We start from the raw sequence: 26,434 nt of genomic DNA, 5'->3' as shown, positions 1-26,434 counted from the left end.
GTGTAAGCCAGTGTTTTTCACTGTAGAAGTGTGTTATACAGGTACATAAGCATATATGACCACAGTAAAATAACCACCACATATTTATACTTGCTTTGTCCACAGTAACAAGGCCTGGCTAACAATGTGAATGTCTAAGGGATGGACTCAAAACTGTCCAGTCCTTTAAAAATGAGACTTTTATCTATCTGCTTATATGAGACTTTTGCCAAGATAAATGTTTCAATTAGAAGAAAGTGTTTGTGTTTAAAAAACAAAACAAAAAACAAACAAGCGTTACTGGGCGGTGAGCTAGCGCAACACATAAAAGCGTTTGGAGCCTGCAGTTTGCGCCTGACACCTGAGACTAATCCCCAGAACCCATATAGAAGTAGCAGGAAAGAACTGATGGCATGTTCTGAGGCATGCAGTCTCCCACACGCATTATACATTTACATGCAAATTGATAATGTTGTAAGACCTACATAAATTTGTGTGCATAAACAAATGCTGAGAAGCTCACAAGAATACTGCAGCAACGGTTACCTCTAGCAAGGAAAGCTGTAGGAATATGTAAGAGAAATACTTTCCCATTTCTCTCTTTTCTATCATTTCAGTCTTTTACTAGTTTATATCACCTGTGACAACTATAGATATTTCAATTTGTAATACAAAGAGGCTTAGAATTTAGGTTTCTAGTTTACATCCTTTAATTTCAGATTTATGCAGAGCATAATATAAAAAGCAAATACCTTTAATCCTTTACCAGTTTTTTTTGTATTTTTCTCAGCATCTAAGCTTCTCTTTTTATATTTTTATGTATGCATATAATTATTTTTTATTATTGAAGAGTATATTGGAGAGATCATGATCCACTGAACACTTCAAGACATGTTTCCTAAAAACAGGAATGTTCTCTTCACCGTGGTACAGTGATGGAAATCAGGAAATGTAATTTTGTCACAAATCAATATCTGACTCTTAGCCGATGTTCATATTTTATCATTCCGGTGCTATCCTAAAAGCAGTTTCCCTTATTCTGATTCAAACCCGGGGTGTGCTGTGTATTGGTTATCACATCTCCTAACACCCTGCACTCTGGAACGCCACCCAGCCCCGCTGTTTCCTGAGCAGGCCCTCTGCAGCCCTCTCTGACGTCTTCCACTGTCATGTCAGCCTTCACTGCTCTGGATGAGGTTCAGGCTCCAAGCGGTGGCTGCTGAAGTCACTGCTGTGCCTTCTTCCCTGACTCTGAGCAGGGGGCCCTGCTCACCTCCGAGACCTCAGCCTTGGGGCTGCTCACCAGACTCCTTCAGGCCATGTACACAGCTCTTCAGTCCAACAGCTCACTCTTCTCTCACTACCTTGCCCAGCAACAAATGGCACATTTTCTGGATTTCTGAAAATGTTCAGGGATGCCATGCACACACACACACACATGCCCAGCTGCTTGCTTTTTATAAATGGCTGACAAAGGGTATGCAATGGCCTTGCTTTACATACCTCGTCATCCCTGTAATCTATGAACTCTGTCTTTACCGTCTGTAACAGCGCCTTCAATCATATCAGAGGACCTGTTCTAGAAACTTCACAGCTGCTCAGAAAACTCCCATTTAAAAAACTCCTCCAGAATTGCTCGTTTCCCAAATGTGAATTAACCTAGGTTCTCTAGTGAGAGAGAACCAATCAGATTAAAAGGTATATGTGAGAGAAATTGAGATTAAGAGAGATTTACTGGAAGGTATCCACTTCTGTGTTACAGAGGCTGGGAAGTCTGTGGTCTGCTAGTAGCAGACAGGAGTCCTGGGGAAGAGAGAAGCAAAGTTTTCAGCCTGAGTCTGAAGGCCAGAGAACCAATAGAGCTGATGGTATCAGGTCCAGTCTAAACCCAAAGGCAGAAATCGTGTCCCAGCTCAGAGGCAGACAAGAGGGAAAAAATGGTTTTATTGTTGTTTTGAGTAGTGGCTTATTGTCTTCAGATCTTCAGAAGGCTGGGGAAGGAAAATGCTTTAAGCAAACCACTTATTAGAAGATAAATTTCATCTGGAAATGCCCATATACACATACCCAAAATGCCATTTTAGTTAAGCCTTTGGGCACCCCGTGGCCCAGTCCAAGTTGAATGTAATTAACCCTCACAAGCACATATCAGTTTTTTTAGTATAGGTGATTATAACTTTTAATGACTTGTTTTCAATGTTCATAAACTTCCTCTGCTGTAAAGTTATCATCTTTCCCTTTGGAATTAAGAATTAATTTGAGGGGAAGTAGGTACCCTGTCCCATCATACTGTAACTGCTGTTTCAGCATCCACTGATGTAACTAACATGGTGCCTTGTATGGCCTTGTCCTGTCTTGTCCATATCTTTAGTTGTCAGTCTGGTGTTTACTGTGTTCAGTGAATAAACTCTGTCACTGGCAGTTTCTCAGATGGTCCCAGGGAGGGGCCCACTACAGCTGTCATTCTCTGAACACTTCTCTTCTTTGCTCTACAAGATGCTCTCGATTCAGTGGTTCTTTTAGTCTATGAAGTCTTCAGCTTATTTCCATGGAGCCTTGGATAGGTGTTTGCACACCTATACCTGGGTGTTAATTCCTTCTTGGTATCCCAAGTGGACAGTTAAAAAGTACACATTTCTTCCTCTCCTCTCCTCTTCTCTCTACTCCATAGTACATGGTTCCTCCAATTTCAGTTCAAACCTGCTTGGTTTTTCTCTGCGTCTCATGTTTATTTCATAATTTAAATATAACTCACTTTTAAAATCCCTCAAATCTTTAAAAATCCCAGTGTTCTAAAAGTTACAAGTCTTTTTAAAATATAAATACAATTATTTCCTTCCTTCCTTTCTTTCTCTCTTCTGACTGCAGTTTTCCCTCCCTCCTCTTCTCCTGCCCCACCTCCCATCCGCCATTTCTCTTCAGAAATGGGCAGATCTCCAATGGATAGGAACCGACCATGGCATATGAAGTTGCAGTAAGACTAGACACCTTCCCTTATATTGAGGCTGGACAAGGCAACCCAGTAGGAGGAAAAGATCCCTAAAGCAGGCAAAAGAGTCATTGATAGCTCCTGCTCCCACTGTTAGGAGTCCCACAAGAAGACCAAGCTACACAATGTAACTTAAAGGCAGAGGGCTAGGTCAGGCCACACCGCACCTGTCCCCCTGAGCTCTACTTAAATGCTTGACTATGAGTTTCTGCATCTATTTCTTTTTTTTTTTTTTTTTCTTTTTTTTTCGGAGCTGGGGACCGAACCCAGGGCCTTGCGCTTGCTAGGCAAGCGCTCTACCACTGAGCTAAATCCCCAACCCCTCTGCATCTATTTCTATCAGTTGCTAGGTAAATGAAGCCTCTCTGATGACAACGGAACTAGGCACCAATCTCTGAGTATAGAAGAATACCCTTAGGAATCATTTTTTATCCTAGGTCTCTGAGCTATCCAACCTCTGGGTTCTGGCCATCCAGGCAGTGTTAGGGGCTCCCTCTAGTGGCAGGTGTCTCAAGCTGTACCAGTCATTGGCAGCCACACCCACAATCTCTTTACTACCTTCACTTCTTATAGGCAGGACAAATAAATTGTAGATCAAAGGTTTTGTGGCTGGGTTGGTGTCCCAATCCCTCCACTGGAAATCTTGCCTGATTACAGGAGATGACCAGTTAGGCTTTGAATCTATCCACCACTGCTAAGAGTCTTACTTAGCCATACCCTTGTAGATTTCTGGGAGTGTCCTTAAAAGTCACGAGTCTCTTAATGGTAAGCTCATATAAATACCTATTCAAGTAATATGATGTCAAGTAGAGATTTTTATTCTAAAAGAGAAAAGACAAGGCCACAGCAATGCGCGGTCACACCAAAGCAAAATCAGACCCAGCAAGGATAGCACCCAGTCTCACAGCTCCATTGACCAGAGCTTGAACTGCATTCTTTTGGGCTTCTAAGAGCTTTGGCAGCAAAGTCCTTTCAGGAATGTTTAATCTTTAATGTCCCTTAGCTTAAATATCATGATATAGGTTCACCAATGCTTAGCTTCTAATATCCCAATCAGTGATACATAAAAACATTCTGTTTACAGTGATAAATAAAAAGGGCCACATGTTTCTATTTAATGTGTGAACAAGAATATTGTTAACCAGTAGGACAAAAGCATTCATGTCTATTATAATCCTTATTCTGTTGCTGTTCACATGGTCATAAGCTGGCATTTATAACTCCTTTCTCCTACTACCCGCTGTGAATTTCCTCTACTCTAGTCAAGCATGGCAGTGAGTCTTGGTTCTTTATCTGGAGGAGTGACCTTTACTTTCATTCCTGAAGGGTCTGGGTTATTCATCACCCTGACTGGTTTGGGTTATAGTTTCCTATTGCCTTTGGTCACAGGTCCTGGTAACACTTGCAGTTGTACTGAAAGATCTGCATTTCAGGTGGTCCAGGTTCCCTTTGTTAGTCTGCGTCAGTCACACCTCCCTCCACCTGTTAATCCTTCCTTAGTCAGTTGACTACAGCCATTAGAAGCCCAAAATGTCAGGAGAAATCCTGACTTCTAATTCACTGGGGTGCTTGTTGTGCCTCCTGACAGAAGCCTTCTTCCCACTCTGGAACCAAGACTTCTAGGACTGCAGAACCCAAAAACGATTGCAGAAACAGGAGGCAAAAAATGTTCCTAGTGAGTCACTAACGGTGATAGTGAGTGGTTTGGGTCTGTGAATCCTGGTTATAAGAGAAAGAGTACGTACACTGGACTCTGATTTAAAGCATGTATGGTCGTCTAGAGAACCCTGCCAGCCTTAAAACTGGTTACATCCAAGTGGCACTTTAACTATATCTTTGTTTCATTTTATTTTTACTTTTCTTTTTTAATAGATTTTTATTAAAATGTAATTATATCCCTTTTCTCCCTCAAACACCTCCCATGTCTCTTCCTTCAGTCCCTTCCCTACTTCTATCTCCCTCTTAAATTAATAGCCTTTTTTCTTTATTATTGTAATAGATAGCTAGATAATAGCTACATGATAGATAATAGATAAATGATAGAAGATAGATTAGAGATAGATACCATAGGTAGGTAGCTAGATCGATGGATAGATCGACAGAGAGGCAGGCAGGAAGGCAGGCAGACAGACAGACAGACAGACAGATGGGTGCACAAATGTATAACAATCTGCTGAGTCTGGTTTTGTTGTTTGTGTGTATATCATTTCATGGCAACTCCTGTATCTAAGGCTCATGGAACATTCCAGAAGAGAGAGTCGAAAGACTTTAAGAGGCAGAGCCCCAGGAAGCCTGCTGTGAGACTAGAAATGGCTGCGTGAATAAGACCTCAACAGTGACAATGTCAATGGACATGCTAATGAGGGAGCTGGTTGGAGAGGCTCACTAGAGCTACAGGCAGTTAATGACCTGCCTCGAGTGGGAGAGGGAGTCTCATTCAGGGACAGCCCCCAGATTGGTTACCCAACTGTTTGCAGCCCTGTCCTCCAGCAGTGAAAACGGTATTTCAGATTTGAGTTGGACTCGGTACATTTTGTATTTTTTCTGCCTATGAAGTTGCTCACATAAAGAGAGGAACTGATCATTTTCTGTGGGGACATGAATATATGGCCCATTTTTTAAAAATTAGGTGGCATTTTGTTGTATTTTATCCTTCCCCTTCATTTTTGAAAATCATAAACTAGTAGCTATAAAAAAGCTAGGAATAACTGCATGTAAATAGGAAAAATAAAGTTACATGATTTAAGGCTTTTCATATGATACCTGATAACCTGAATTTTGTCTATAAGCAAGGTACAAAACAATTTCTGAAAGGGAGAGACGGGCTGAAGAGACTCACCCACTCATTATTGCTTATCTTCATTGAATATCTAAGCTTTCCTCGCTGATACAGACCGTCTTACATGCAGACAGTAGAACAGTGAGCAGGATGGATATGATCTCTGCTTTCCTGAAAATTATTGTCACAACGACTGTGAGTGAGGAAAAAAATAGGTGTGAGCTTTGAGATGGGGAAAGAATATGTGTTCCAGACCAGAGCATGACGGAGTGCTGCTGTGACACAGACCACTCACTATCTGGGTGTCACAGTCAGTGGATGTTTGTGGCTTCTCACTGAAATGATGGAAGACCGGGCATTTCTAGTTACTGTATATTTTCAGGTCACACTTGGTGGAATGCAGAGAGTAGATCAGGAGCGAGAGTAGTCACAACAGTGCCTGTGGTAGGGATTGGCCACGCCCAGGACTTCATCTTATAATACCATTCACTGCCTATCGCCTGATGATAGGAAAGAAGGTAGATCTTACTGACTTGATTGAATTTCTTTTTCTAAAAAAGCTTAAAGATACATTTTCATGGAATTGATTTTGATAAAACTATTCTGTATTTCTAGGGTTACTATGGAATTTATTGTCCATGGTCTCAAGACAAGAAGTCCAAAAATCAAGGTTTGAGCAGAACCAAGCTCTCTCTAGCAGCCTTTTATGGGCTCTTCTAGCTTCTAGAGGGGCAGATGGAACTTGTTTCCTTGACCTGCGCTGCCTCCCAAGACTGTGCGTGTCCACATGGGACATCTCCCCTTCTTTAAAGTTCTGTGTTAGAGTGCATCCTAATGAGCTCATCTTGATTACATCTGCAGAAGCCCTGTTTCCAAATAAGGCCGTATCACAAGGTAGTTATGACTTCCTACTATGCTGTTTGGGGAACACAGTTCAATTCCCCACACTAACGCTTTGTGCTTTTTGGTTTTCCCAAGCTGCTACCCATTTTTCTACCAGGTATTGCTGTGTGTGTGGTTTTTTTTTTTTTTTCCATTTTCAAATGTACAGTTTATTGTTCACATGTGAAGAGGGGGGAGACAACTCATGGAAAATGAATCTAATAACTGGACAATCCAGCTCTAAGTGATGCCACCAACATCCAGAGGCCAGGTTCACTCACAAACAGTGGGTAGAGGTGGCACAAAAAGTGGGTTGCAAGCCTCCACATCCACATTCTCTGGTGGGGGAGGACAGCAAGCGATGCCAGGTCTGCAGCAGATGCCTGGAAATGCACAGAGGCTAACTGGTCACACCTCAGTTGTGCTTAGCCAGCTCAACCAGGTGCTGGACACTCAGCAGTCACCAGAGTCAGAGCCAGCCAGAGCCATCTTGGTGGGAGATGTGGTCACTGGAAAGCTCCCTTGTTGCGAGAGGTCATGATTTCATGTGCTTTGTGTGCATCGGACAGCAGCATCTGAGTTACCGATTTTGTGTTGCATATTTACTGTTTTCAGATGCTACTGTTACCAGGGGTGAAGCTGTCTGGGGCACAAGTGATCAGCAGTTATTATTCCGGTTCTGTGTTTTCCTTATCATACTTTAATTTTATCTTTCCATCTCATTTTATGTAAAACGCTTCCCCCCCCCCATCCTTGTCTGTTTGCCTGATATTCATTCTCCCTTTTATTTATTTTTATGACATTTTTTTCTAGATTTGGTAATTCCATATATTTCATCTCTCACTAACTGTTCTCATTCCCTTTGTCTTTTAAAAAGTTACATATCTATTTTATTTCTATAGAAAAATATCTCTACAAAATTTTTGCCCATTTTATTCTCCTTTACCATTCAAGTAAAAACATTTTTATTCTTATTTTCATTGATTCCCTCCTCTGAGTGGCTCAGAAGTATGTAATTAATGGGACTAATTTTGTTCTGAAGCCTGTGACCCTGCCATTCTTAGCAATAGATTGTTTCGTTTAGCTATTTAGGAACCATTGCCTACTTTTGGAGCACGTTCTCCAGTGCTGAGACAGCAGAGGAAGGCCCCGTCTATTAGCATCCTCTTCTGCTTTGCCTGTTTTTCAGAGCATTCGATTTTCTGATTTCCTTTCTTTTTTCTTTTCTTTTCTTTTTTGAAGGGAACACAGTCTCACTGCCTATCCCTGCTGGTCTGAAACTCATTACGTAGATAAGACTGGCAATCATCCTGTCTTGGCCCCCCAAGTCCTGGAATCACAGGTCTATGTCACCATTTCTGGCACCCACAACCTTTCTATTCAGTGACTCAGAGTTGTAGCTTTATTTCATAATAGATAATATTTCTCTTGGGATTTTATCCTGTTCTTATTGATGGTTTCAGAGAGTCGAGGTACTCTTTGTTTTTTTTAACCTTTGCCCCAGTTGATAAGATATAATTGCCCACCTAAACATACAAAACCCAATACACATCCATCCCTTAAAAACATTTGTAACAACCTGTAAAGGTACAGCGTGGGATCTTAACGTCACCCGCCATATTGTCCTGCCACGGCTTCTCTCCCTCTCCCTCGAGCCAAGGTACTCTTATATTGCCCTCCTTAGATAGGAGTTCCTTGACTGGTATTTGAGGTTGGTCCTAAACTCAACCCCAGAGAACTTGAATGTTTAGAGAGAGATAAATAGAAAAAGAAAAGGCAGCAAAAGAACTTGAAGAAGAAAACTGGAGAAATAGGAAGAAAATCCAGCAAATGTGGGTTCACAGAAGCCAAGGGAAGAAGGTGTTAAGGCAGTAGGACTCTGTCGTGTGCTGCTGAGAAACGGTGAGCTCTAGCAGTGAGTTAGAGTTCATGGGAACTCACTGCGGGAAGTTGGGCAGTGCACAGGAAAACTGGGGTGGTACCCAGACTGGAGTGGAAGAGGGGAGAGGAATAGAGGGAAAGGCATGCCTCATCACAGATGGATGACCCGCTCTCCAGAGAAGTAAGGATGTTACAGCCACAGAAGGCTTCATTTGCATTGGAAAGGGAAGAAGACAGGCCACGTCAATTATGATAAAGCACCATTATTTCAGAAAGTGTATATTCCTCATAAAACAAATGAACAATTCCCATGAATAAAGATTTGTATTAAATATACACTCACAGAGAATTTTCCTTCTGGTTATAAATGATTCCATAAACTTAATGAAGTCAAGCAAGAGCACCAGTGAATGTTAGTGAGTGAGTCTGACTCAGAAGCCTGAAGAGTTCATGTGAAATATAATCTGAAGCCAGTCGTGGTGGCTCACTTTGTAAAGCCAGCTCGCAGAAAACAGTGGCAGGAGACTGAGGCCTGCCCGGGTCACTCGTGAGTTCTAGGCTAGCTTGAGCTAGTCTGTGAAAGGTCAAGAGAGAAGCCAGGGAGTTGGGTAGGATCTGATCAGAGAAATAACTCCATTTTTGTCTTATACTCAGTTTAAAATTAAATAAAACTTTATCCTATATTTGATAAGTCTTCATGTTCTATTCTGTTTCTCCTTAAAATAATTAAGATCTCTCCATCCTTCATTTCTATTGCCCACCCTTTGTTAAGCATCTCACTGCTCTCTTTAACTACAGACCCTGCTGCTCATTCCTGTGTCCAGACACAACTAATTTACGCTTGCTCCACCAGGCTTCCAGAGGCGGTCATGCAGCCGCGTCCACTCCATGAACACAGTGCTTGGCTTCCTGCTCTGCTCAGGCCAGCCACCTTCCTTCTCTGCACGCACTCACTCACACTCCTGTGCACACCTTGTCTCTAGGCTGTGTATGTGTTCTGCTGAGTCCGCTCTAAGGAGGTGTTGCATCTTGACCGACTGTTATAGATGCTCCCTTGTACAAGTGTCGTGAGAGGGTTGAGCTAGAATACTTTTAACCATAATAACATGTCTCAGAGCCCATGGTCTATTGTACATTGTTCCAACAGCATTGTCTTTAATATCTTCTCCATTGCTACATGTTAATTAAAGTTTTTGGAACTTTTGTTTCATTTAGAAGCCAATGAAAATATCTAGTTGTTTCAATAATTTTTTTAAATTTAAGTTTTTTTAATTAGATATATTTCTTTATTTACATTTCCAATGTTATTCCCTTTCCCAGTTTCCTGTCTATAAACCCCCATCTCCTCCCCCTCCCCCATACAAGTGTCCCCCCATCCACCCCTCTTACCCACCCCCCTACATTCCACTGCACTGGGGGTCAAACCTTGGCAGGACCAAGGGCTTCCCTTCCACTGGTGCCCCAACAAGTCTATTCTCTGCTACATATGCAGTTGGAGCTCTAGGTCAGTCCATTTATAGTCTTTAGGTAGTGGTTTAGCCCCTAGAAGCTCTGGTTGGTTGGCATTGCTGTTTTTATGGGGTTGCAAGCCCCTTCAGCTCTTTCACTCCTTCCTCTGATTCCCCCAAAAGGGGTCCTGTTCTCAGTTCAGTGGTTTGCTGCTCGCATTGAACATGCTCTGGATGTGTCTCTCAGGAGAGATCTATATCTGGTCCCTTTCAGCATGCACTTTTTAGCTTCATCAATCTTATCTTATACAGTTTTGATGGCTGTATATATATGGGCCACATAAGTTTTAAAGACTATGACAGTTAAGCTATTTTTGGTTGATTGCTTTTGGTTTTTGAGATCTAATTTAATGTATCCCAAGCTGTCCTCAAACAAGGAACTCCTAATCCTCCTGCCAAACCTGGGATTGCAAGAGGGTGTGATGTCCAACTAATTTTAATTTAATTTAAAGATACGCACATCTAAGTATGTATATGTATATGGTTCTTAGACTTTGGAAGAACAAGGGGGAATCTTCCCAGTGTAGGATAAGAAGGGGACAAGAATGAAGGGAAACAGAGGGACAAAACCATGAAGGCAAAGACCTAGAGAGGTGATGGGAAAGGTGCTCATGGACAGAAGTGGCAATGGTTGTTAGGAGTTAAGTAAAGGGTGCCAGACCTTGTGTGGCTGAGACAGAATTTGTCTATGACCTTAGGTTTCCTCATTGGAAGGAGTTTTTTGTCATAATATTTGCTACTATAGCACATGGTTTTATTGTCTTTCCTCTTATTCTCTGTTGTTATAATTGATTTATAGTACTTTCTTATTCTTTTTCCTCTTAATATCAAGGCTTAGACCCTTTGTAGTACACAAGTAGACAGTTTGTCATAACAGGTTTGCACACAAAGATTATAGAAATGCTGTCATTGTTCCTTTGGAACAGGATGTCTCTTGCTCATCTTCTAGTGTAGTTACAGCAGATCCTCCCCAAAGGAAACCCAGAAAGGACCAACTGCATCGCTTTTCTGTTCTCCTCCCAAGCAGCAAAGCCTTCTGATAATGCACGATATTACAGGGTATAGTGGCACCATCTAGTGGTAGATTTGAGGCCTAACCAAGTTCAAAGTCATTCGATAACCAGCTTAGAATTTCAAACACAACTTTCTATCAGTTTTACAAATAGCTGAAGCATTTATTTAATGCCATATTTGTTGGTCCTCTGAAATGTTCTTCAACAGATAGCACCGCTACTATGATCCATCAATAACATGGTTTGTAAATAAATGGGTTATAAATTGTAGACCTTCTTGAGACAAAGTCTCACCATGTAGTTGAGGCTGCCCTGGACCTCCCACCTCTGATTCCCAGGAGCAAAATTGTTGGCATAAACCACTACTCCCTGCTCACCCTGCTCACCCTGCTCACCCTGCTCACCCTGCTCACCCTGCTCACCCTGCTCACCCTGCTCACCCTGCCCACCCTGCCCACCCTGCTCACCCCGCTCACCCTGCTACTGTGTATGTCTTCTGATTATACTTTTTAAAAATGATACTTAGAAGTTTAGTTAAATAAAATATTTATTTGAACTAATACCAGAATTTCAGAATATCCCATTCGTAGCTGTAAGAACTATCCAGCAAGAAAGTGCATCGTGAGTGTAGAGCTCATGAGGTAACTTCCCCCATCACCCTGTTGCTCATTTTTTGTTCTTTAATTTTTCGTATTTGGGATGTTTTGAAAACTAAACAACCGTGTCCTCAGTCCCTCGATGATGCTTGCCAAGCCCGTGCTGCATATTTGCAGATCCAATCAGAGAGGCTTGAGTAGTGAATCTTACTTCCTGTTTCTTTGTGGATCTTTTAATATGTATATTCTTGAGGGGAGGGTTTGCACAGTTGCTTTTGGAGGCCGGAAGGAGGGTATTGGAGCCCATGGACTGAGAATTAGTCATCTGTGAGCCATTCCGCCCGAGTGCTGGAAACCAAACTCTGGTCCTTTGCAAGAGCAGTCCATAGTCTTAACCACTGAGCCCTCTCCAGCCTCACATTTCTGGGTCCTGAAATGTGAGCCGTATAGATAGGTATCTTGTTGCTGGCTTGCAGCTAATTGATAGATGTGAAAAGGAATGATATATTGATCATTTAGTCCATTCTTGTGGCTGTTGGGCTACTGAGTAGGGACGGTGTTAATAAAAATAAAAACATTTGATAAAGAATCTACACCCACCTGCAGTCCCACAGTCTTCAGATAGAGGCAGGAACATCAGGGATTGTAGACCAACCTTGGTGACAAACTTCAAGGCCAGCCCGAGGTGCCAGAAACCCTGCTTTAAAACAAGCAAATAACCATCACTTTCATGTATAACATAATAAAACAATAAATTAATTGCCATTTTTGAAAAGAGAGAAAAATATTTGGTCAATGCCAGAGGGATAGAGGGGTAGAGCGGTATAACTATTACCACTGCACAGCTGGAGAGGCTGAAACACAAAAGTTCAGTAGCTTTTACAAGGTCGCACTGCTGTTAGTAATGTGAGCACTCGGGCCCAGATGAGAAGGACCCCAAAGCTAGTGCTTTGACTGTCAGTGGAAACCACAATGAAAAGCTGACAGGAAAGTTCACTGGTCGATAACTCTCATTTAAATTACTTGCCAACTTCTTGATAAAAAATCTTGGTTCTAATTTATTGTTCATAACGTGTGTATTTGTTTGTTTCCAGTCTTAATTATAGCTGACAACTTTCCATCTTAAAGGAAGTTTAAAATGTTGCCTAGCAGTCCCAAATGCTTAATCATTCTCCTTGTCCCTCGGCTATAAATAGACAGACTACCCGTGGACTGGCATTCTGCCTGTGTATTTAGCTCTTCAGTCAGCTCTTGGAAGTGAGATACAATCTTCCCTCCATTTCCACAGATGCTGTGTCCTCACATCCAGGGAACTGCAGATTAGATATGCAACAGTTATCTAGATATCACATAAATTACATGAAGAATTGTTATAGCCTACAGACTATTAAAATATAGAGAAGTACGTACAACGGCACTACACCAATCTGGGACATTTTACTTAGGGCACTTAAACATCCAAGGATTTTGTTATTTGTGAGGGCTCATAGAACCAGTCTTCAGTGGATGCGAGAAGTGGCTGTATTTGCCTTGCCTCTGGGCAGGTGGCATGTATTGGTAACAGTCACCTGAGAGAAACAGTTGAGCTCTGGTCTGTACATACTTCTGGGTGTGGGTTTCCTGTGCTATATGTTCAATTTTTGTACAGATTTATCATCCCTATTTATAATTTCAGCCTTGGGGTTTTGCTGTTTTTACTTTGCTCCTATGGCTTCCCCTGACAGTCTCCTCATCCCCCATCCATACTACCCCACTGTATGAATGTAAGGATTAATACCTCATGTTTTCTATAATATCTTGCCATGCATACAGGTACTCATTTATCAAATGTATATAGTGATAGACACACATGTAAATATGATCCCATACAAAAATAGGATCATATTATATACCTTGAAAATATAGACACTTTTGTCACTTGTCCCATTCCTGAGAGTCCCTCCCTCTGGTTTGTACAAAGTGTGTCCTGGGTGTTTTCTGCAGTGTTGCTCATAGCCCCAGGAGGGAAGGAAGATCACTGAATAAATCACGCTGTATCTACACCACGGGATTCTAAGCAGCCACTACAAAACCCAGTGTGATTTATGTCAGAAGGGTCTCCTGTGTCGTTTTCTGTTTGTGGAGTTTACTGTGTATATTTCCTTACTGACAGTTTACTGAGGCTTCTGGAGGGAGAAGAAATAAATGTGAACAAGCCTTTCTGTAATTGAAAATCTAGTGAAGTAAATTTCAAGACCTGATTTAACTTCCATTTCTTTTCCTACTAGAGCTGTGAGTGTTTCTCTCTTGATTGACCTTCTGTATTTGGGAAAGGGAAACCCACAGCCTTCAAAGTGTTAAGTTCCTCTTCTTGCCTGGCTTTTAAGCCCTACTGACCTTTTTCACTAGTGGCATCTGAAGGGCACCACATCAGATAAGGTCTCTGCCATTAGTTGTTTTTTGTAAACTTTATTATGTACCCCAGGCTGGCCTCCAACCCACAGTAATCCTCCTGTCTCAGCCGTACGAGAGCTGAATATAAGCATAACCTACCATGACTGACCCAAAACATAGTCTGTGTTTTTGTTTGTGTTGTGTTTATGTTTATGTTTAAGACAGAGTTTCACTCTGATATTCAAGCTGGCCTGTAACTCACTCGCTTTGTACTCACAGCAATCCTCCTGTCTGTCTCTTAAGAGATGGAATTATAGACACGAGCCACTACTCTACACGTAATTCGGTCTTTAAATGTAAACTGAGAGCTGATAAATTGTCAGTCCAGAAGCAGTTCCTGGACCATTTGGGCATATTTGCTAATAAACTAAGGGAAAGAATCCACACATGTGTTTAACCACAGCTGCCTTTTGTTCTCGCTTCTGTGCAGATTTGAGAAAGGACGCATCTATACATTCATTGGCGAGGTGGTCGTTTCCGTGAACCCATACAAGGTGCTGAACATCTATGGAAGGGACACAATTGAGCAGTACAAAGGTCGGGAGCTGTACGAGAGACCTCCTCATCTCTTCGCTATTGCTGACGCTGCTTACAAGGCTATGAAGAGGCGATCAAAAGACACCTGTATTATGATATCAGGTATTTGGAGGGGTCCCTGGTTCCAAAGTTGAAAGGTATTTAATTTTTTTTTTGTACTCAAGAATTCACACAATGAGATCCTTATTATTTTTTTTTAAGCTTAGAAACCCAAGAAATTTTATAGGGCCCAGAAAAGTAATGAACACTAAATACCAAATTATGCCTACCATGTTCAGTCATCCTCTAGCGTTTGTTTTGGAGGCCAAGGCAGGAGGATTGCTTGAACTCTCAGGAGTTCAAGACCAGCCCCAGCAACATAACAAGGCCTCATCAGATAAAAGAGTACACATCATACTTGCATGCCTTTTGTTACTTGTACACTGGGCCAGCATGGAATGATTCCTCCTATCTGAAGCACCAAAACAAAGTGTCAAATAAAGCATAACAAAAGTAGTTCAAATGTCAACAGAATGAAACACAGTAAATGATGCCTCAAGGTCAGACAGGTGTTTGGAGACTGGTGCTGTGGTGAGACACAGGTGGAAATGGGCTTAGCCCTGAAACTCAGGGAGGAGAGGCCGAACTGCAGCCCACGTGCACAGAATGGCAGCCTAGCCACTCACAGGCTGCTAGGCTTTTTGCAGCATCTCGCCTAGTAAAATAAGGAAATATCTTTTCCCTGGCCTAAGATGGCCTCTCAAACTGTGGGAATCTCTGTTGATGCTAATAATACCTCCCATTTACTCTAGTGGCTTTGTGCTTTTCAAAATATTTGGATGATTATTTTATTTTGGTAATCAAAACAACTTTAAGTGGTATGTATCATTATCATAGTTATTTTCTACTTTACAGATAAGAATGTTAAGGGTCAGAAGATTAAATAGCTTAGTGTTGATAGAGAGTTATAGCCTAGGAATACACTGTTTTGTTTTGTTTTTTAAATAAAACAGTTGAAAACATTTAAAAAGTTGGCCAGCTACACAAACTTATGAACAAAAGTTCTTTACTTGTTATTTACATATATATTTATTCTTTGAGAGTTTTGTGTAAACGATGTACTGTATCAGTGCATTTTATCATCTATCACCCTACTTCCCTCCCTTCCACATCTTCTCACCACTGCCATTCCCACTTCATGTTCTCTCTTTGGCTTACAAGGCACCTGGATAATTGTTGCTGCCTTTATACACTTGGGTGTAGGGTTATCCACTGGAACATTGTCAGCCCACCAGGATCCACACCCCTGAAAGAACTGATGCTCTTTCCCCAGGGAGCCATCAACTGCCAATAGCGCCCCAGCCAGGGGTGGGCCTTGTGAGCCTCTTTCCCATCCACACTACAATGTGGACCCTCATGAATCTCATGCAGGGTCTTGTAGAGGCAACCATAGCGACTTAGTGTGAGCTATGAGTACAAAGACCCTGTCATGATTTGAAGACCCAGTTTCCCAGCAGTCCTCAGCAATGTCTGACTCTTAAGTCTTTCCACCCCTTCTTCCACAATCTCCTTGAGCTTTGTGATACAGATACCTCACTTACGGACCCTTGTTCTGTGCACTTAGGCCAGTTGTGAGCCTCTATATTAACCACTGTCACTGCAAAAAAGAAGCTTCTCTGATGGGAACTGAGAGATGCATTAGCCTGTGGATATAAAGATGAGTATTTAGAAGACAGTCCATTTATAGAAGTATTAATAGTCGATTTTCCCTTGGGGCCATGACCTCCTGAGCCACAGATTCTTGGCTGAGTTCACAGTACCAGGCATAAGTTTCCACTCGTGGAGTGGGCCTTAAATACGATCAGATAGTAGTTGGTTACCCCCTTAACCTTCATGCCATTATTGTAGTTCACAGAGTTCATAACTGAGTAGAATTGTTGATGAACACTAAATATCAGCGGCCTACGTAGCACCTCCGGGTATAGTGAAAGCAAACAGAAAGAAAGCTTCCAGGTCTGTTCCAGCTTGATCTCTGCATGTCCTGTACAAAGTGTACAGAATCTTCAGTAGCGGGGCCTTAGTGTCAAGTCATAGCGAACAACCAGGAGCAATGGCAAGAGCTGTGTTTTCCATAGGGGAGGATCCTCTGGGACCCATCTGACATGGGGGGGAAAGTCATGTCCCCCAACATTCCAGAAGTAGCTGATTGTTAGTGTCTGTGTCTAAGTGTATAGTCATACAAGCATAAATAAAAATACATAATTATAAGCACACACCTGCCATTACAAAGGTAGTCTTTCCATTCAGCAGTGTACAGTGGACGTATTTTTCATTAAGGTTTCCATAAAACTAGCACATTCCCTTTAGCAATTCCACTGTGTAATTATTTTTATCTAATTCTTTATTAATCTATTTGCCCAATTTTAGTGAATAATTTATTAACATAACTTATTAAAAATAGTTGTAAAGCCTTGGGAGATTTATACTGTTTGGTTTTTCTCTCCCATGGGAGAAAGCCCAGTGAGTGAAGTTTGGGTGTTTAGATGCATGGAACTTCTAAATCACTCTCTCCACTGCCACCACTGGTACCCGTTACACACTTCCTATGGTGTTTTTTTGTTTTTTTCACTGAAATTAGTGTAATTTGGTTTAAGACTTGGGGTTTTTTGTTTGTTTGTTTGTTTGTTTTTTGGGGGGTTTGTTATTGTTGTTTTGTTTTGTATTTTTGACTAAAAGGCTGATCTAACTGGTTTCAGAAATCCTCCTGGTCAGGCTCTCTCAGCTTTCTGAGTAGCTGAGATTGCGAGCACCTCACTCTGATTTTTGTAACTAATCACTTTATTCCTAATACACTTTAAATAATTTTTCTGTAGAAAATAAGGTTATATGAATGTAGCTGTAGCTACTGTTTAACTCACCACCTCGCTTGGTTTCTGCTATGCTGGGTGTATAATCGAAGGATCTAGTTTACCACCGTTTAGTCCTTGGAATAGTTTACTTAACTGAACATGATCTGTAATTTATAATTTTACCTCTGTCATTTTGAGAGACATGTTTCCATCTATTAGAAGTAGCTCAGGACAAAATAACCTACTAAGAAAGGGGAGGGCGGAAGCAGAAGTAACACGGAGTTTAAATGAATAACCATCAAAGGTTTAAATGACTCTGTTGACATGAGCTCACCCCTGCCTCATTCTTCCCTCTAGGGGAAAGTGGAGCTGGTAAAACAGAGGCCAGTAAGTACATCATGCAGTATATCGCCGCCATCACCAACCCCAGCCAGAGAGCAGAGATAGAAAGGTAAGGGCACCTCAGGGACATGGGTTGGCTGGGCGTGGCCTCACCTAGTACACACTGGGCCAGGCCTCAACTGACCGACATCAAGCACTTTTTGATGTGTAAATTGCTTTGATTCCCACATTGCATATTGAATCTCTGCTTTTACTTCTATTACTATATCAATTTCCAGTTTTATCACTTTTTTAAAATTAAAACTACTATGAAATAGTGGAAATCGTCCTGGTTCTAGCTAGTTTCCAACCTCAGCAGAGCTCTTGGACTTTGCACAGCTTGGCCTTATTGTTCAAGTCTCTGCAGGTTCTTGTTCTGTGTTTTTAAAACTTATGCTGTAATAGAATGGGCCCTGGAAGATGGACCCATGGCTTCCCACAATGTCACAACTGTAACCCACTGATGCTGGGAGTCCAAGTAAGGTTCATATGTGAAGCAGTCTTGTACTGCACTGTGCTGGGCTCAGAGTCAGGTGAGTACAGTACCTGGCACACAGCGCTTGTTTATAAGTATGTAGGAGTGAATTGGTGGTTATTTGTTTCTAATAAAGCAGCATGACGGACTTTCTTAGGCGGCGCAGCCTTTTCTGAGAGGGAGAAAGTACTTTCCCTCAGCTCTGATGATGAACATTAGCTTACGGAGGAGTCACAACTCGTCTGTCCATCACAGGCAGCACGACAGGCACCATCTAGGGTGCTGGCTGATGTAAGGGAAGGAATTTAAATTTGATGATGATACTTGTGTGGATTTGCATTTTCATCATAACTGGATTACCCAGTCTAAAGAGGCCTTCTAAAAGAATGCGACATGTCCCCACTTCCCATTTCTGAACATTCGATCAAATCGTTATAATTTCCTTTCTCTCAGGAGAGTAGCTAGCTGAGAACTAAATTACTTTCATTTTTACATGGCAGATAAGGCTTATGGAAATTTACTGTCATTCCGAGCATACTGGGCTCTATCAGCTGTGGGGGACCTTTGTGAGCAAGCAGTTCCTACACACATGCCTTCGTAAAGCATAACGTTATTTATGGGCAGGAGTTTGAAGGATCTGTTGCAGGATTAGGGGGAGGGACGATGGCCCACTAATCAGGCTGTGTCAGAGGCCAGGTTATTTCTCCAGGTTTGACTGTGTGAGAGGAATCTTGTCAGGGAAATAGAAACAATGATGGAAGGGCTAGAAGGATAGTAAGGTTATCAGTTTTCTAAATGTCTTCATCTCTGAATTTTTTATAATAACTGATGTATTTTCATTAAAGAGTGAAGAATATGTTGCTGAAGTCAAACTGTGTTTTGGAAGCTTTTGGAAATGCCAAAACCAATCGCAATGACAATTCCAGCAGGTTTGGGAAATACATGGATATCAACTTTGACTTCAAGGGAGACCCCATTGGGGGACATATTAATAACTACTTGCTGGAAAAGGTATATGTGCTAGATTTCTAGGGTGATGCTTGTGAGAGCTGAATGTCTAAAAATAATATTTGTGAAATTGCATTTAAAGTACTGTTCAATGCTATTACCCATCTTTAAGGCTGCCTTCCATGGTAAGATACCCTCTGAGTCCTCATGAGCACTTAGTGCATAGAGTTAGACTTGGTCAGGCAGACTTGGGGTACACATGCGACAGAAGAATGTGTGACAACTTTTGGGTCAGATCTAACCCAAACCAGTCAAATCTCCTCGCTCTCCCTCCCTCCCTCCCTTCCCCTATGTAGCCAAAGCTGACCTATAACTCACCATCCTCATGCCTCAGCTTCTAAGAGCCGAGGTTACAGGAGCAAGCCATGATGCCCACCTTTGAGACCTAGACTGTCGTCATGTTGCCATCCTCCATCCAGTTTGTTTACTGTCTGCAGTGGGACACACGTTTGTTCTCTCAATCCAGTTACGCTGTACCCTACAGTCGCCTCTACCTTGAATTGTGCCTCAATTCAGATGCTCCTCAGTCAAGGGTTTCCTCTCCCAGTGACACCATCACATCTTACAGCTCTGCAGTTCCTATTTTTATCTGTTATATCAAGGTTAGGCTACTAGGGAAATAAGAGTCAGTTGGAAAGAAACAGGAAACACTAAATATTACCCATCTCTCCCCCATGTTTCATGATTCTGATGTATATACATATTCAATCAAAAAGAATACTTTGAATGAGCATACATGTTGAGCAGTCTTTTTGGAGAGTCCAAGCAGAGTCTCGGGGCCTGGTCACGTTGACTGATTTTATTATAGGATATGAGGCATTGCTTTTTGAAATGCCAGCAGACTCCAGACACAGGAATGTTGAGAATGTTCCTCCCCAGCATTCCTTCCCGTCCTCCCCACTCGGATCCCTACCACTTGCACACACTGTCTATGACTGCAGGTTAAAAAACAAACAAAACAACCCAAAAATATGGATTCACTGTCATGAATATTAAGGTGCCAGTTTAAACAATATAAAGAATTATCAAAATATTGCCAGGGAAGCCATAGAGAACACTCATCTCTGATAAGCTTTGTCCACAGGTTGAGTTGGGTTGGGTTGGGTTGGTTTGGGTTGGTTTGGGTTGGGTTGATTTGGGTTGGTTTGGGTTGGTTTGGGTTGGTTTGGGTTGGTTTAGCTCTTGCTCTACTACCGAGCTAAGCCCCAACCACTAGCCACAGATGGTTTTAATGCATTGTGAATACAAGATTCTCTAAGAAAGTTGCTTCTGTTTCATTTATATCTATAATTTCAGATTAACCATTTTTTTAAAAATATTTTTCCTCAGTCTCGTGTAATTGTGCAACAGCCCGGAGAACGAAGCTTCCATTCTTTCTATCAGGTTAGTAATCCTTGTGCAGAGAATTGTTTGCTTAGTCATGCAGAGACGTCTGTCTAGTGTGCTCTCATCTGTCCTGCACCTCTCTGGCTTTCCTTGTCTCCACAGCTAGTTACATGTGTGCACAGGCTTATTTTTTTTTAAAGATGTATTTATTTATTATATATAAGTCCACTGTAGCTGCCTTCAGACACACCAGAAGAGGGCATCAGATCTCATTACAGATGGTTGTGAGCCACCATGTGGTTGCTGGGAATCGAACTCAGGACCTCGGGAAGAGCAGTCAGTGCTTTTTTTTTTTTTTTTTTTTTTTTTTTTTTTTGGTTCTTTTTTTCAGAGCTGGGGACCGAACCCAGGGCCTTGCGCTTCCTAGGTAAGCGCTCTACCACTGAGCTAAATCCCCAACCCCACAGTCAGTGCTCTTAACCACTGAGCCATCTCTCCAGCCCTGTGCACAGGCTTTACATCCTATCCCACCTAAGAGACTGTGAGTGTGGGCACTGTGGGAGGTGGCTAGCCAACACAAGCTCCCAGGCTAAACATCACCTGCATTCCTCAAAGTGGAGGTAACAGTGTAATGACTGTGAAAGCTATTGACGCCATCTAGAAATGTCGGTTTCATTTTCTTTTGAATTGAGTTGCAACTCTTCTGCTTGAGAGTCCCAGAGATGGAAATGTAAATTTGATTTGCATTGCTCTCGATAGGTGTAGGGCAGTATGATTACTTTCAAAACAAAACAAGGATTTGTATACCCAAGGAAGAATTATCCTCTGTGCTGTCAACACTCAGAAAAAATAAATAGGTCTTTAGAGAATGTTATTAGAGTTTGAAAAAAAAACTCTTAAATAACCCTCCTTTGGCACATCTGTGCTCATAGAGCAAGTGTGATATTAATATGATTTTCAAATCTCAAAGTGATATAAACCAAGATCCCTAAAAAAAGCTGCTGACCTAATTAAGCAACATTTGGGGGCTTAAACCATCTATAGTCCTAGTGCTGGGTAGGCAGTGACAGTCCTGGGGATTGCTGGCTCCAAACAAAGTGACAGGAACCTGAGGAGTGACACAACACAAAAGCTGACCTCCATGTACATAGCCACAGGCACGCACATGCAGACGCACATTTAAAACTTGGAGTTAAAAAGGTGGATTTCTGTGTAACTGTCTTTGAAGGTGATTAATGGCGACAGTACAGTTGAATACAGTATCATTTGATTAAGTAATGGCTTTAGGTAATGCCAGTCAAGTTCTGGTTTGGTTAGAAATCACTTTTAAGGTCCAAGTAACTGCACATTTGACATAAACCAGAGCTTACTGTTGAGTGCAGAACCTTTATATCAAGGCCTCTTGAAGACGCGCTTTATAAAAAACGGGGAGAGGGGTTTAACAACTTTGTATTAGTGTTTCTGTTAACAGTTTGCTAGATTATAGCTAAACTATTTCTCTAGAAAATATAAGAATGTTTATTTCAAGAAATTACAACTTTCTGCAAGTGTCATTCCCAGTTGGATGAAGTTACTAAGAAATAGCTTCAGTCTGAGAGTCACAGCTGTCAGCCACTCCTTTCTGGCTGTGGCAGTTGAGGAAAAGCTGTGGACTCCACGGGACTGTCTGTGAGCTGACGCCTCTTCCCCTTAATGCTGACTTTTCTGAACTCAGCACGGTGACACTGCTAAGCTGCAAGCACCTCGGGGCAGGGGTCTACCCTGCCTGCCAGATGATGACATTTGGGCAAGAGTCATTTAGACCAATCTTGTGAATGTGAATTTTAAGTGCTGTTCCTCAGGGCTGTATAACATTCTGCCTATCTTACTAGATAGAAGCTATTTACCTGTAAGACAAGACAAAATAAAATCCAAAGATTTCCTCAAAGCATGAAGAAGAGAACCTAACTGTGAAGTCTAGAAAATGCGTGAAGAACTAGACCACCTCTGCGTCAGACCATGTGACATGTGGGGGATCCATATCTGCCTTGACAGTTGTTGCGTATCCCTAGAGTTGCCGCTCTTCCTTGGAACCTTGAAGAAACTGAGTCCTGTCAGCAAAAGAATGTCGTAACAGTGGTTGTGGCTCCAGCAGCAACAGAGTAGATGAGCTGACTGGCAAGATACAGAAACAAAAACAAGGCTTTTCCTTTAGACCTCCTTTTATGTAGGCTGCCACTCAAAGGTCCTGTCAAATTTAGGGGGAGGGCCTTCTCAATTCAGATAGCCTGGTGAAGAAAATCTCTCACAGGAATGAATACCCAGCAGCTTTTAGTCAATTCCAAATGCAGTCAGGCTGACAACCAAGATTATCCATCACAGCAATTTAATTTAAACTAAATATTTTTCAGCTACTTCAGGGAGGTTCCGAGCAGATGCTGCATTCTCTACATCTGCAGAAATCACTCTCATCCTACAACTACATCCGTGTGGGGGCACAACTGAAGGTGAGCTTCTTCTGAGAACCAGGCCGAGGCAGAAGGAGCACAGGCTGTTGCCCAGGCCCTCCACTGCCCGCCCTCATGCAGATGAATGTTTCCTCTGCTCTGCTTTTAAAAACCTCAGTCCAAAATTTATTCCACCACTGGACTGAAAACCTGGCTAGCTAACCTTGCATAGCTGTAATGTCCTCATCTACCAGAAAAGCTCCTCTCTCTGTGTTCAGGGTTTTCTCTTACCATCTCTTAATATTTGATCTGACTATAAAAGTCACCGAGCACTAGCAAGCCTTCCTCGTAAGTTCGTGTGATTTAGTCAAAGGTGTGCTGTTATGACAAAACGAAATTGAAAAGCACTTTGATTTTCTCCTTTTTCTTTGTCTTTTGAGACAGATAGCCCTGGCTGTCCTAGAGCTCATGCCATAGACCAGGTTGGCCTTGAACTCAGAGATCCACCTGCCTCTGACTCCCAAGTTCTGGGATTAAAAGCATGTGCCACCACTGCCCAAACTCCCCTAGTTTAAAGTATTGATTGTGATTTTCCTCGGATAGTTTTGTGGCCTTAGGTTGCTTCTTTATAGTCACCTTTCTAAAGGGTGGGTGATAATTAGTAATGGTTTGTATGTCTATTCATTCATTCATAAACAAACCCTGCTTAAACCTACATTTATTATAATATAATCATTTCCCCCATACAAACAAATGATTTTAATGTCCATAAAGTATTACATGTATTTTAATTAATCTTAGAATGTAAGAGTCGTGTGAAATTAAGATACCTTGGGTCACAGGTAAGAGAAAATCTAGGTAAAGTTTCCCAAAGCAGTGATGAATTCGCTGACCCTGTATGACAGCAAGCACTGGGATGGTCAGACCCAGCACCTCAGCAGCACAGGTGGGGTTTGTGGTCTTGTAACTTACAGCTCTGCCACCCTCAGTAAACTGGCTTGTCCTCTTGCTCTGGCTTTTGCTGTGGTCTCAGAACATCAGCAGCAGTCCCAATATTCCCAGGCAAAGGAAATGCCACCTTGTATACACGTGCCTCCCTAGAAACCCTCGCCTTCCATAGCTCGTCATGTGCTTTTCCTCATGCCTCCTAGTTCACATTGGCATCACAGGCTTGTGACTGAGCACTCATTGGTAGGGGAAGAAATGGATGTCTTAGGGTTTCTGCTACTGTGATAAACCCCACGACCAAAAGCAACTTAAGGGGAGAAGGGATTCACTTCATCTTCCAGCTTGTAGTCCATCATCTGGGGAGTCAGAGGAAGTCAAGGCAGTACACATGGCCCAGAAGGGGTGCTGCTTACAGACTTGTTTTGCTCACCCAGCTTTCTTATATACCTCAAGGTCACCTGTCCAAGGGTGGCAACACCCACTTGTTGTGGAGGCTCTGCCTCCACAAATCAATCACTAATTAAGAAAATGCCCCACAGACTCCCTGCAGCCTGCTGTTCTGGAGGCATTCTCAATGGTGCTCCCTTTTCTGAGATAACCTAGCTTGTGTCAAGTTGACCATATACTAGCCATGATCACTTAGGAACCCTGAAGCCTCCTGAGACTAGGAGCAAGCCAGAGATGAGCTTGAAGAGGACTGAACAAATCTCATCCTATTAGCAATAATGAAATAAGAGACGAATGGCTGTTAGGAAAAACAGCCAGAAATTTCCTTGTATAAGGCAGAACTACAATCTTTACATGTAGTCATGATAGTAATATCTGATTTGAGTATTTTTGGTGTGCTAAGGACCAGACAACAACTTGTAAGAAATGTATTACTCTCTCCGTGTAATGCATGAGGAAATTAAGGCTCAATAAGGTTAAGCATCCATCCCATAGTGAGAAGACAGACAGGTGTAGGAGCTTGCCTGGTTGTGTCTATAACACAAAGGAACATGTGTTTTTCAAGCAGAGATTTGTTTTGTATATCCTTCCTCAGTAAGCAAGCATCGGCCAGGACCCATATAGGTCAAATGAGCAACTTGTAGAGGAAAGGCTTAGTCCAGAGCTCCTTCCGGGAACCTTGTAGTATAAGCAGTTGCCATTTCTTACTGTAAAATCTGATGGCACACTGGTATATCCAACCCAATGTCCATGTCTCCTGGGGCTGCAATTCATCACTGAGCCCCTGTGCTCCAGTTAGAAGCTATGACTTCCCATCACTTGTCACATGAGAGAGATAATGGAGGGTAGTCCTGGACTTCTTAACAGCTTCCTACGTGACTGCAGCTGGTGGCTTTGCTCTGGGTGCTACGTTTCCTCCACCAGGACTCAGCCCGATTACAGCGTGAGAGCTGCTACCAGACTGCACAGAGGACCCAGGCGAGAGAGCTGCCAATGCGGTAGCCAGTCATGGACCTTAGAGTTCTTACATTTAACCTTTTCATGTGTGACATCACATCCCATGCCTTTGCCTCCAGGGAACATGGAGCTGTGATCTTCAGTGGTTCAACTCAGGACAGAACCTTCAGAAAAGTGCATGGCGCTTATTTTAAGTGACACAAATCTCACACACACACTTAGGGCTCATATTTCTAAACAACATTTCCAACACAAATTTATTTTTAATATGTGTCTCCCTTAAAACGATTTACTACAAAGGCATCAAGACTTTGGCCAAACACTTCAGCTTTTAGTTAATGCTCAGGTGAAATGTTTCTGACTTACAGTTTTCTGTTCATGTCTAGTCTTCCATCAATGATGCTGCAGAGTTCAAAGTTGTAGCTGATGCCATGAAAGTAATTGGATTCAAACCTGAGGAGATTCAAACAGTGTATAAAATTCTGGCTGCTATTCTTCACTTGGTGAGTAGGGACTCTCAAAGCATATCATCCCTCTGTAAAAACAGGGCACTCTTTCAGATTTTGTTCCCTGCTGAAAGCAATTCCCTTTGTGAAAATTTTACCTGTGGTTTTGAAAACTGTATTCTGATTTTCTTTTATTATTTTATATTATGATGGGTTTTCCAAACCACTATAGATTTGGAGACTGTGCCCAGTTCACTGTGTTGTGATTTCCTTAGACCTTGAACTCAGCACCCAAGACTAACAGTGACAACATCTGAAACAGATGGTTGCAAGTAGCCTCCAAGGCACAGACAGCTCATGTGAGGCCAGCACCATAGACCAGAGGGCAAAGATAATCATGGACTTGACTCTGTAACAGTATAGCCCTTTGTCAAAACTGTATGCTAACATGAAAGGTAGTCAGGTGTGGGGGGAGGGACGGACGTGCAAGGTGAGGCACTCACATTTGGACGCGCATATTTAGGAAGGTAGATGCAAACGAGTTCACCTGAATGCAAGATATGTCAGAAGCTCATTGGAAATGGTGTCTTTTGTT

The 26,434-nt window shown here is 42.1% G+C and overlaps 1 protein-coding gene across 2 annotated transcripts in view; it reads left to right on the top strand.

The window, feature by feature from the left end:
• Positions 1–26,434, top strand: part of Myo1d (myosin ID) — a 276,692-nt gene that overhangs the window by 67,071 nt on the left and 183,187 nt on the right. For both annotated transcript variants that reach the window (XM_087569948.1, NM_012983.2), the window contains 6 exon segments: positions 14,491–14,699; positions 17,783–17,876; positions 19,127–19,292; positions 20,619–20,672; positions 23,006–23,101; positions 25,780–25,896. In XM_087569948.1, the coding sequence (XP_087426074.1) occupies positions 14,660–14,699; positions 17,783–17,876; positions 19,127–19,292; positions 20,619–20,672; positions 23,006–23,101; positions 25,780–25,896 (567 nt within the window). In that variant the 5' untranslated portion in view covers positions 14,491–14,659.

Source organism: Rattus norvegicus, chromosome 10 (assembly GCF_021556685.1).
Source record: "Rattus norvegicus strain SHRSP/BbbUtx chromosome 10, alternate assembly SHRSP_T2T, whole genome shotgun sequence".
Lineage (NCBI taxonomy): Eukaryota > Metazoa > Chordata > Mammalia > Rodentia > Muridae > Rattus > Rattus norvegicus.
Note: the sequence above shows the minus strand (reverse complement) of the source record. Positions and strands in the feature narration are given on the sequence as shown.